General features: G+C 39.7%; 1 protein-coding gene across 1 annotated transcript in view; it reads left to right on the top strand.

The window, feature by feature from the left end:
- The window catches only part of RASA3 (RAS p21 protein activator 3), a 175,118-nt gene extending 162,995 nt beyond the window's left edge, over positions 1–12,123 (top strand). Inside the window, exons 19-24 of the mRNA XM_010728350.3 lie at positions 2,166–2,272; positions 3,248–3,330; positions 7,169–7,380; positions 8,148–8,251; positions 10,021–10,204; positions 10,647–12,123. Coding sequence (XP_010726652.1) covers positions 2,166–2,272; positions 3,248–3,330; positions 7,169–7,380; positions 8,148–8,251; positions 10,021–10,204; positions 10,647–10,722 — 766 coding nt within the window. The 3' untranslated portion in view covers positions 10,723–12,123. The remainder of the gene's footprint in view (positions 1–2,165; positions 2,273–3,247; positions 3,331–7,168; positions 7,381–8,147; positions 8,252–10,020; positions 10,205–10,646) is intronic.
- The last annotated feature ends 734 nt before the right edge of the window (positions 12,124–12,857 follow it).

A 12,857-nucleotide genomic window follows, 5' to 3' on the forward strand; every position in this document is an offset into this window, starting at 1 on the left:
TTTTTTTCCTTTTTTTTAAATCTATCCTTCTATTAAGAATATCTAAGTGGAAAGCTATAGCGTATGTACTCTTGTACTTGAATGCACAGTACCAAAAATTTTAGTCACTGGCACTTGGTTTGCTGGCATGGATCATGCCATCACTGCTTGATAGCTGTCTGCCTGGCTCTTCCCAAAAGGAGGAAAAGCAAAAGGAGAATTAGTCTTACCTTTCTTGTGGGTAAAAGTTGCATGCTGACGCTTCTAAGCAAAGCTAAGGCAGATCCAAAATCGGGTCTACCATAACCACAAGAAGAAAAAGTTTCTCCAGCCACACAACACTGGAATGGATTTTATCTTAGACTGTGTTTTTTTTCCTTTGTGCTTCTGAATATTTGCTCAGACTTCTCACACATTCTGCAAATATTGGAAACAAATCCTATTAAGTTGACCTTGAAACTTAAGTGGTTTTGAATGCTGCTCACCTACCTGTGAGAAATAAAAGCATGTTCTTCCCTCAGCTGTATCAGCAATGAAGAATTAAATTAGAAATGTGCTCTTAGCTCTGCAGTATGGAGTTTGCTTTTCTTAAACAGGGAGGCTCAGTAGGCATCTACAGTTTTGAGTAACCTTATAAGTGTTGGCATGAAAAGAGAGAGAAACTGACCTGAAGAGCATATTGTCCAGCCCAAGGATATTTGCTCTTCCCTTGAAATTTGCCTTAACCTTGAAATACAAAGTCAGCCACCCATCCAGTCAATCTGATGATGACTTCAATCATATGGTTGAGTTAAATCTTTCTTAAGGAATCCAAGAACAAGTACTGAGACAGTAACTGACCATTTAAAAAATGGAACTGAGTGTGACTAAGAATGATTAATGAAGAATGTATGTATCTTTTGCTCTGTACAATGTTGTCAGCTTTTGCCCACACAACTTAGAATAAGCAGGAGGCACTAGCCCAGCTGGTCACAAAACAGTTAAAGTCTGAAGGAACTTGGGCTTCTGTTGGATCTTTAAAGAGCCCTACTGTTCAGTTGGATGCAATGTAATTGTTTCTGACTGAAGATACCAAAAGCAAGAAATAGGATTGGCTGATCTAAGCATTTTATCTTTGCTATTGAGAATCTTCAGCCAAATCACTCCCTATTCTCTCTGTATGCTCTTTCTGCTATATAGTGCCTTCCGACCTGATAAGAAGTACTGAGTAGTTTTTACTGGCTCTACTGTGCAATTATTTATTTTGCACAATAGTAAATGTAATGTAATGTGTAAAGTAGCTGTTAACAACTCCCTACTGCACACACATCTTACACCAGAGTGGGGCTGAGCGATATGAAGTCACCAAGCTTTCCAAAGTCACCTTGAAGCTTTTGGATTGATTTAGTGGTTAGGAGTTTGGTGGATGCATCACAGTTCCTTGCAAGCTAATTCAAGTTTGAAATTAATTAAAACTGATGACTCAGTAAATGAACACCCTTCATCTAGAAAAAAAAAAAAAGAAAAAAAAGGAGGGAGTTCTAGCTTTCAATCATCAAATTGCTTTGTATGTGACTGAATATCCATTTCTAACTGCAGCATCAATATGCAATTGCAAATGGCATTGTGGAACGTGATTTTTTCTAGAGCATGAGAGTGACTAAAGCATGTAAGCACAGACCCTGTGCTCCAGAAGCTTTATACCCGCTTTTTAGTTGTTAAATATACTTAAAAATTTTTGAGCTAAAAAAGAAAAAAAAAAAAGGAAAAAGAAAGAAGACTTACAGAGTCTTGTGTTGTCAAGCTTAGCAGGTCCTTTTTCTGCTGCATTAGGAAATCTTCTAGCTGCATTTGTAACTGCAGAAAGAGCACATGCTGCAGTTCAGCTAATCAACTAGAATCTCTGTGTACAAATCAATCTATGTGTCTTGCCCCGTACTGAGATCTGGAAAAAGGACAGGTTTAACTAACAGATGCACTAAACCTATCCAAATGTGACTTTCCTTTTGTTGTCAAGAGAAGGCCTCAATAATGAGAAAACACTGTGTCCCTTCCTAAAGCTTTGCAAATGCCATTGTGTGTGTGTATATATATGTATATATGTGTATATCTATATACATAAATACATATTTTATATGTATGCATATATATCTACGTAAATGTAAAATCTGGTATATTGTTGTAACAGCTGTTGTCCTGTTTACTAGGTTCATGATCAAGAGAGCACAGGGAAGGAAACGATTTGGTATGAAAAACTTCAAGAAGAGATGGTTTCGCCTGACAAATCATGAGTTTACATATCAGAAAAGCAAAGGTAACAGAGGTTTGCCAGTCTCTTTTTACAATACATTAAAGCGAAGATTAAATCTACTATAAGAACTGAAGACTGAGATCTAGGTCTGTAATTATAGAAGGCACAGTACAGAGAAGTCTTGTCAGCCTGTATGTTCTTGCCCTTTCTTTAATAATTCTGTACTGATAGCTAGAGAAGTTTCTTCTCTATACATAGCACTATAAATAAGCAGAATTTTTCATAGAGTTTGTTTATTATTAGATATTAAGCATCATCTGTAGGTTCCAGTTACCTAGTAAATAGTCTGAGGAAACAAAACTCAGGAGCTCAAATATCTTGCACTGTTGGTTGTTGTTGGTTTTTTTTGTTTGTTTGTTTTGTTTTTTTTTTGTTGTACTGAACATTGTCAAATGCATTTCTCATGGTTTTTATAAATTCTGTAGAATTGACATAACCGACTGCAGTCTGCTTGGGGTTTGACTGCAAGCTTTGAGCCCGCAAACACTTGCTTACTTAATACTGCCTAATACCAAGAATTTTGTTCTTGACAGTTTAATTCCAGTGGTTCAGTAGTACACAGTAAATATCATTCCCATCTATCAAATAAATAAATATGGAGTGAGAAAGATGAAAAAAGATGTCCAGATAATGACAGTCATCACTTCACACTTAACTTTGAGATCTTACGTCACCACCATAAGCCTTGTTCAGCTGAGAGGACAGTAATGATTTCTTCCACCTCCTCAAGAAATAAAGTGTGTCTTGCTGCAGTAGTCAATTTCTCAGAAATTTGCTAGCATAACATAATGCTGCTGAAAGCAGAAATGAAATTAAGGTAATGCTTCAAGACCGTGCTGGTAAACCTGCTGAGTGAAAGGTTTTTTTCTGTGCAGTCAAAATGATCTTCAAAGGAACTGAATCAGCCGTCAGAATAAGGGCATAGGGTGAAGTTGAGTTGTGAATAAGTTGCTCAGCCTCTGTGTATGTACTCTGCAGGTGATCACCCTCTGTGTAGCATTCCAATTGAAAACATTCTGGCAGTGGAAAGACTGGAGGAGGAATCCTTTAAAATGAAAAATGTAAGTAGGTCATCTTTGTTAACTTCCTTGTTAGGTTGGTCTGGATCCACCAGACTAATCACCTTTTTCCCTTTTGTAACTCGGATTGGGTTTCTATTGAAAGATGTACAACCACAGCTGCTTGCTCTATATATAGTAGCAGGAGTTTCCAAAAGTACAGCCCATTCAGATTCTTACCAGCACTGTCAGCAGTCCTTGGGTTTCGTGATCCACAGCACACTCAGTACTGACCACTGCTGATCAGCTGTCAGGGCTCCATAGTGTTGGACACAGGTATGGTAATCAAGTGTCTGCCCTTTCTGTCAGACCACTCTGTTGTGAAGGAACTGACTGCTTCTGTTTGTGAAGGATCACAGACATACAGCTGAGATAAAATTTTCTGGGTATTGAGAGAAGCTGAGCTGTAATTCCAATTAACTCTTCAGTCAAGGCAGCCTTTAGCTTACGCTGAGTTTGCTGGGCTGAAATGCATTCAGAATATCCCTTTTTTTAAAAGATTTATTATAGGAAAAATATCCTTTTATTGTTAACAAGAGAAGATATTACTGTGAGCATGAATAGAAACCATGAGTTGCTTTGGATACTTAAATACCTTATGAAAATAAAAGTAACTACATCTGTTCAAGAAAGCAAGATTCAGAGTGTTTCCATCAGCAGTAGAAAACACCATTATCACCTTCCCATAGTGACATTTGTATTCCCATGCTGCAGAATACTGCAGTGAGAGCAGAATCCTCAAAAATCCACTCCAGGTGTATTTGCAACACATAGTCCGTCATGGGTGCTAACTGTGATTAAAGATGCACATTTTCTATAAGTATGCTGTGTGTATTTGTGCTCTGAGTTGTACCAAAATTATTTCCATCACTCCTGATAAAACAACATGTCTGGCATTAAAGCCAGTAAGTCTGTGTACTGCCTTTCAAGTAGTCTTCATTTTCCTTACACACACTGCAGGATGTAGAGTGTGGTTCTAAGTATTCAGGTTTTCTGTGTTGTTTGAGAATCAGCTGGTGTTTTTGACAGTTTAAAGGTCTTGGCAACCACTTGAAATTCTTGACTTAGTTGTTGGCTTCTCAGTAACATTTGCCATATGCTAGTTCACTTAGGTTGGTATCCCCTTACATAAAGCCATACCCCTTAAATTTTTTCATTTGTTCAAATGCAGAAGGATCCATTTACCCCTGCAGGACAATGAAATTATCTTTCCTGTCGTCACGTGTCAGTAGGAGTTGAGCTACACACTCCTCTTTCCTTCCATCTTCCAAAGGGAAGAGGTTCCCTTTTGTCCCCATTATCTAAACTCTGATTGCCAGTTATGGTCTGAAAAGTTTTATTAAAAAGGACTCTCTTCTCCAGTATTTTGGCAGTGCTGGACTGACTTTAGCAACTCCTCTACTGCTGATATGTTAGTCTTTGTGCCTTTCTGATTATTGTCTGGAGTCTGTAAAGATACTAAATACAGGGAAATTACTGTTGTAGCTTTTGCTTCATGCTGGGCGTGACACTGTAGTTACAAAAAAGCTGTTCATTCACAATTAAGCAAATATATTTGCAAGACATTTTGAAAGATCTGAAGAGAAGAAAAGATTGTGCCTGGTATGATCCTGCAACATTCTCCCCAAGGACAGATGGTGCCTGATCTGTTGGTCTTCTGTGATGCAGTGACGGCATCAGTGGACAAAGAAACTGATGTCGACTACTTGGAATTATGCAAGGCCTTTGACATGCTCCCACACCACATCCTTATATCTAAATTGGAGATACATAGATTTGAAGATCGGACTGTTTGGTAGATAAAGAATTGGTTGGATGATCTTAGCCAGAGGGTTGTTGTCAGTGGTTCTGTGTCCAGGTGGAGGCTAGTCATGAGTGGTGCGGGGTCTGTCTTGAAAACAGTGCTCTTCACCATGTTTATCAGAGACATAGACAGTGGGATTGAATGTACCCTCAGCAAGTTTACAAATGACATCAAGCTGATTGGTACAGTTGGCACAATAAAAGGGAGTGATACTGTCCAGAGGGAACTGGACACACTCGATAAATGGGATCACAACAGCCTAATGAGATTTAACAAGACCAGAGTATATGGTGTTGCCCTTGGGTTGAGGAAATCCTGGATATGAGTACAAAGTAGAACTCATTGTGAGCAGCCCTGCGGAGAAGAAGTGGGGGATCCTGGTAGATGGAAAGCTGGGCATGAGCCAGCAGTGTGCTCGTGCAGCCCAGAAGGCCAACAGTATCCTGGGCTGCATCAAGATAGGGGTGGCCAGCAGGGAGAGGGAGGTTTGTCCTCCTCTGCACTGCCCTTGTGAAGCCCCAGCTGAAGTACTTCATCCAAGCCTGGTACCCCCCAGTACAGGAAACATGTGGAGCTGTTGGAGCAGGTCCAGAGGAGGAACACAAGGGCCACTACAAGAGGTTTCAATTAGATTTTAGGAAGAACTTTTTTACTTAGAGGGTGAGAAGGATCTGGAACAGGTTGCCCAGAGAAGTTGTGAATGCCCCATCCTTGAAAGCATTCAGGGCCAGGTTGGATGGAATTCTGGGCAGCCTGATCTAGCAATTGGCAACCTTGCCCATGGCAGAGTGTTGCAACTAGATGATCTTTGAAGTCTCCTCCAACCTAAGCCATTCTTTTATTTTACGACTGCCAGGTGCAGAATTCAGACCAATATTTTGAATCTTTGTAATACACAAAGATGAATTTCTGTTTTCTTAGAAAAATAGAATATCCTGAGTAGGAAAGAGACCCACAAGGATCATTGACTCCACTTCCTGGCTCCACACAGGACCACCACAAATATATGTCTATATATGTATATACATTTAGAGAGAGAGAGACAGACATGTATTTGTGTATGTACACGTAAATATATATATATATATTTTTGTGTTGCATCTTTGTTTCTTCAAAAGTACCACAAAGAAATCAGTGGTACTTTTATCTGTTTGGAAAATAATATTCAACATGATATGGGCAGTGCAGTGTCTAGCCATTTGAATAATTGAATGGAAAAGAAGAGTAGGAAAAGGATAGTTTAGGAATACCTGATAAAGGAAAACCCATTGAAATGAAGTTTTTGCAGAAGATAGAGGAAATGATCAGTGTGTGAGGTTGGATCAGTGTAATCAAGCAATAAGGTTTGAAACCTGTGTCTTCAAGGGGAAGAAAATAAAAGCATTTTTGCCATCTTGGAGCAGAAGCTGTTTTGGACAGGCAAGGGAACTCTCATTTAGGTACTAAGTGCCCAAACCATAATGCAGAATTAATGTGTGGTTATTTGAACCAGCCAATTAAAGAGGAACAGAGAAAACTGCAGCTATAGTTGGGTGCAGAACTGTGGAAGTTAGTAACAACAAAAAATCATGTTGAAGTAAGTGTTAAAAAGATTAAAGATATGGCAGTTAGAGCAAAGCTGCCCCAAAGGCTGGATCTAGACTCTCATTATTTCTCATTTCTGCCTCCTGCTGACTAGCGTTTCCTTTCAGCCCTGTGTTGCTTCCTTCTTCCAGCCATCCAAAACTTGGAGCTGCAGCATTACTAAAATTGCATCCCTGAGGCTGACAACAAATCTTGCTGAGGCCTAACCAGCAAGTTGATACTAGCTGCTTGTAAATCACCTCCTTCAGGAACAGTATCTTATTCCTTATACCAGGTGGAAAGTCTTGTTTCAAGGGCACGTTTGTTTCTTCATTTTGTGTTGAAATATATTTATTTGTACATTCTTTTAGTATGCTTGGTTTTTATTTTAGTAGATTGATCAGTCTGAGTCTGCTGCTAAACTCAGCGACTCATTCTGGTAGTTTATTCTGTGGTTTACTTCTGTGTTTGCAGATGTTCCAGGTAATCCAGCCTGAAAGAAGAGTCTTGTATATTCAAGCAAACAACTGTGTGGAGGCCAAGGACTGGATTGATATACTCACCAAAGTTAGCCAGTGCAACAAGAAGCGCCTCACAGTCTACCATCCCTCTGCCTATCTTAATGGCCACTGGCTTTGCTGTAAAGCTACTGCAGATAATACTCCTGGCTGCACACCTTGCACAGGGTAAGGATTGATAACATGCAGGTCTGTATATTGCCAGGAGAAGGTGGATCGCTGCAGTGTGGCAGGAATGCAGGTACCAAGATGTGTCTGATATGCAGGCATTGCGGTGTTTTTAGAGGTCATCTTTGCTGACACTTCTGATGCTGTCAGTATCTGCATATCCTAGTCAAACTGCTGAAATTTTTAAATTCAAGACGTTGATAGGAGTTGACTGTGGGAGAAGATATTTTAATTCTGATCATCTGCAATTAGAAAATAAGCCAGAAATCTGTTCAGTGTTCTGTTTGTAAATTTCTGAAACAGATAAGCATCTGCTTCTGGATTTAATTCGAAACCAGTCTTTTTTGAGCAGGTTACTCATGGTCTCTGTTAAATGCAGAGATACTGTCTTGTTTCTAGGAAACTTATTTTCCTCTAAACTGAGGAAAGCAGCAAGTCTGGAGTGGTAGTTTTTCTCGGAATATAAAACCTGGATAGCTGGGAGTACAGTGCTTTGGCTCCTCCATCTGGTTATAACAGATGAATTCATCAAAATGTCTGGATACTGAGGCTGCTCTCAAAAAGTCACAGTGAAAACATGCTGGATAAATCCGGGCATAGAGAATTTTGAATCTGTCTTCCTTTTCTCTTGGGAAAATTTGTGCTCTGTTACGTACAGTTTGTCATCTTTCAGGAATACTGCTTTCATCCTTGTTGAATTCTTCTTGTGCCATAACACACTGTTTAACATCTAACTCCTACCTACTTCTCTTCCTGATGTCTTGCAGAGGCCTACCAGCAAATATACAACTGGATATAGATGGAGATAGAGAAACTGAGCGCATCTACTCTCTTTTCAACTTATATATGCCAAAATTGGAGAAAATGCAAGGTGAGGCTGAAGCATTTTTGCAACTCTGACACACTTAGCAAGGCAAACATATCTTTGAAAAATTGTGTGTTTTAGTTACACCAGCCTTGCAGATCAAATCCTCTTTAGCCATTATTTGTTTCCCCTTCTGCTATCTTGAGGCAGTTGTGTGAATTATTTTTGGTGCAGTGTGCAGTCTCATATCTGCGCAGAGTTTTTTACATAATAAACTGTTATTTTAAATGTGGTCTTAATGATCCTGAAATACCTTAGGCACAGAGCAAAGTCTGGATGTTCTGAATTGACAAATCACTTTGTGGCCTAAACCAGAAGTTTGCTGATCCTGAAAAGAAGCACCAGCAAAGTTGAGGTTTCAGTGCAGCATGGTTTTGTATTACCAGAAGCCATGTGCACATTCCTTTGTTCAGATCCCCAGAACAGGCTGGATCCAAATGGATTTCCTAGTCAGGCTCTTTCAGAATCGTCAACAAAAGCTCAGCATTGGGTGTCTGTGGAATGATGAGAAGTGGTGTTTGGACTGAGAAACCCTTAAGAGCTGTGGGGAACAAAGATGTGACATGAAGGACGAAAGAAAGAAGAAACAGCAGAGGAAGTACTGATAGACATGCCAAGAAAAGTATCCGGTGTACATGGTGCCAGACTTAAAATCCCAGTTTAGCACAGGGAGTGGCAGGGAAGCCTTCACCGTGGCACTGATCTTTAAATAGCACTTGATTTTATAATATGAGATAAGCTGGTGGTGTCAAACACACAGATTGGAAAGCACTTTAATCCAGTCCTGGATGCCATGCAGTTGCAAACTTAAGATCCCCCTTCACTTCCGAGCTGTCTGAACCAATGCCCAGCCTTCCCCTGTTCCGAATCCCTGCTGCCAGCGCCAGCATTGAGTTTCAGTGTCAGGGAAAAGGACGCAGGTTTGGCACAGGCAGCGCAGCAAAGGGAAGGTAACTGGACAGCTGAGACTGAAAGAGCAGTAGAGCTGGAAGGCTGAGGAAAAAGAGTGAAACACTCTCCCTTTCTGATGTGCTCCCCTTTGATGACAAAGTAGATCACATGGTAGATGTGATGCACATGTCCATGTAAGCGGTGTCTTCATGTAGCCAGGAAGGCTTCCTGCATAGGATAGAATGTGATATTACTTATGACTTATGCTTAGTATATCTCCTTGAGAAGGCAGTAGTCATGACACACTCTGCTTGTGCTTGTTGTATGTATCTTTTGCAGAGCAATGTTATAAAACATCTTCCATGACTACTGCAACCTGTAAATGTTTAGAATTCATTCTGTTGTGAAGCTCTGTACTTAATGCTGTGTATGACAGTAACCTGTCCTTCTGACAAATAAACATTTGATTTCACACAGCCCAATCCTGCAGCAATCTGGCAGATAGTTCCCAGGTTCTGTCAGAGTTCCCAAAATGTCTGTGTAGTAGTGCTAGTGATGATGTAGGTGGAAGCATGGCCTATACAGCATGGGACAGAGCTGTGCAAAGCCAGGAGCAGCTGCCAAGCTCGCTGCCCTTTCTTTATAAGACTAAGAGGAGGGAATGGGCATAAGCCAGCCGCTGTGCCTTCAAACAGCCCAGCAAAGGCCAGGGAATTGCTCCTTCTGCTGTTGGTGTTGGCCACAGTTCTGTGGTAGTTATAATGATAAGAAAGAAGGACAACTGCTGGCCTGTATGAATCCTAAACTGAGTTCTTTTAGTCTGCTTGTCCCACTTTTTTTCCTCCTACCTATCTGATACCTATTTGTGTACTTTTTTTATATAGAGGCCTGCGGCAGCAAATCTGTGTATGATGGACCTGAGGAAGAGGAATATTCTACATTCATCATTGATGACCCTAAAGAGACGTATAAAACACTAAAGCTGATTATTGAAGGTGTTGGAACTTTAGAGCAAGAGCATGCTCAATATAAAAGGGATAAGTTTAAGAAGACAAAATATGGAAGCCAGTAAGTATGAGTTGTCCCAACAGGCCAACATTTCTGGAAATGGTATTTCCCTTCCATGTGTTCTGGCCTTCACCACATTCGTATTCAAAAATACACACAAAGTAAGATTTTGACTTAGTATTGCTATTACAACATGTCAAATATTTAAAGCACTAGGAATTTCTAAATGTTTGTTTTTAATTCATGAAAATAATTCATAAAAATAAAATATGCCTGACTAATTTTGAGCCTATGCACATGAAGTGATCAATAAATATAGTAAATACCAGGATCAATTCAGCAGTCCATCAGTTCTCCACTTCTAAGGAAGATGCAATATATAATTACAACTTTAAGTTTGAAAGTCAAACTTAGGCAAAACATCGTGTATATTCACTTTCTGTTCTGACGTTGCAATGTCCTGGCAGAAAATTCTACATGTAATACTTTTTCTTAATTCTAGAGAACATCCTATTGGTGACAAGAGCTTCCAGACGTACATTAGGCAGCAGTCAGAGATCTCAGCACATTCCATATGAAGTGTGAAGGATGTCACAGACAGTGCTGAAGAGTCGATCGGTGACGCTAAACAGCAAAATAAAGGGAAGCCACACATGTAGCAAAATGTATGGATAAGTGTCAAGCTTACAAACTTTGAGACTTGCTAAACGTATCGTCTTTTCAAGAAACTGTTACAATAGTTGCTATGCACTTTATTCATCTGGTTATTGACAGATGATAAAACTCTGCCTTCTAGGCAGCTGTTGTCTTGTGTATTTTTAAATTTGCTTTGGTTTCTTGGAATCTAGTGATCAGTTCAATGATCAAGGTGTGTGGACTTCATCTTGACGACTCCCATGCAGTTCCTTACGTTTCGGAAACCAGGCGTGCTGCCAATGGGCAGCATTTTCTAGAATCGTTGTTTGTAACTGTTTTTGTTCCTGATTAATGTATATTATGCCACACCCCTGCGTGCTCGTTTAGGAAAAGCTTAGTAACACTTTGCTTTTAATGCCTGCATTTAGTTAAGAAGCAGAGAAAAAAGCTCTTAGTGTAATAATCTCTTTTGTTGTAGCTTGTATTATGAGCAGGCCAAGGTGCAGGTCTTTTGTTCTTACAGCAGCATAATTTTTTGCTAAACGTGCACAGTTTTTAATAGAAATTCAGATCTGAATGGTACTTTTGATATTTTTGAGATACAAAGTCATTTCTCTGGACACATTCAGCAGACTTTGGTTTTGAAGATGAAATCTCAGTGGTGTAACGAAACTGACTCTCACAGATGTGAGTAAGAAAGAAATGAACTGAGGTCAAAGCTACGTGTCCCTTTTTATACAGACTGGTGATTATAATGTTTGAAAGTCTGCCAGCTGAAAGGCAAAGTAAGCTGGTTTTGATGACCTTGTAGCACCGCAGCAAGGAGGATGAATAGAACACGTCTGGCAGATGAGACACGCTGAGTCCCAGGCACAAAAGCTGTCAAGATGACTTTTATGTGGGAGGATGTTTAAGCACTGGAGTCTGCGCTGTCCTTATACTGCTTGCTTTTCTGGAAAATAGATTTCTACTTTTCCAAAACTGTTTTTAAATACTTTTTTTTTTCTTTTTTTTTCGAAGAGACCTGCTAAAGGGTATTTAGTATATTAACACATGTATGGTAACTTGTTAACGTTCTGAGTGTAGTAAAAAATGGAATGAGCTGTGTATCTCACTAATACCAACAAAAGTCATTAAGGAGGGGAATAAAGATCTGCTAAATATTAGATATATATTTATGTATGCTGTTTAGTTGTACTCGGTAACTTTCCTCTGTATAAGGGTCTGATTTACAAAACATCTAGCTTTGATGGCACGGAAGCCTGCATGATGGACTTTATGCTTCTGTGGGGTAGAAGCTAGTTTTGGTGTTCAGCTGAATTGGAACAGAAAACATTGAACTATCAGTTTAATGTGAAGGTGTCTGTATCTTTGCTTAAAGTGTTACAGAGTAACTCTCAACTGTGTCCTCTTTGCATCCCATATGAGTTAAGATGGCTGAATTACTTTGAATGCCTCTGTTTCTTAGTGATGCTCTTAGGAATGAGGTTTTCTTCTTGTTTGAGTATATAGTAGACCACCTCCTAGTAGACAGTAGATGATCTTTTATTCATCTTCACCCAGCAGACTGGGGAAAGGGAAATAAAGACGCATTGCAGAGATGCATTTTGGACTCCAAGCTTTTAGTTGCCATGAACTGCAATTTTTAACATGTATTTGTAACTTAATATTGTTTATAAAATACTAATGACCTGTTATGTGTGTTCTACTTGCCAATTAAAAGAAATGTTTTATTTCTGAAAACTGTGTGCATTTGGAGTCTGTTTAGATTCACCGTGGTCACCAAGGGTGGCTGTTGGCAGAGCATCAGCTGATCAAGTTGGCCTGTGGATGGAGATCCTTGTGAGTGCAAACTAAAGCAAATCTGTGCTGAGGCTGCTGTGTCTCAGACTCACTCTTTTTTCTATGTCTACTCTTTTCCTTGGGTCAGCACGGCCCCTGTGGGATTCTGTATTGAACCAAACTGAGCACCTGAGCCAGCCATAATCTAACGCAGTAAAGAAAGCAGCTACTGCTCAACTACAGATCAACCTTTTCAACTTGCTTCTTTGTGTTACTACGTAGTTGCTGTTGCTGT

Source organism: Meleagris gallopavo, chromosome 1, assembly GCF_000146605.3.
Source record: "Meleagris gallopavo isolate NT-WF06-2002-E0010 breed Aviagen turkey brand Nicholas breeding stock chromosome 1, Turkey_5.1, whole genome shotgun sequence".
NCBI classification, from domain to species: Eukaryota; Metazoa; Chordata; class Aves; order Galliformes; family Phasianidae; genus Meleagris; species Meleagris gallopavo.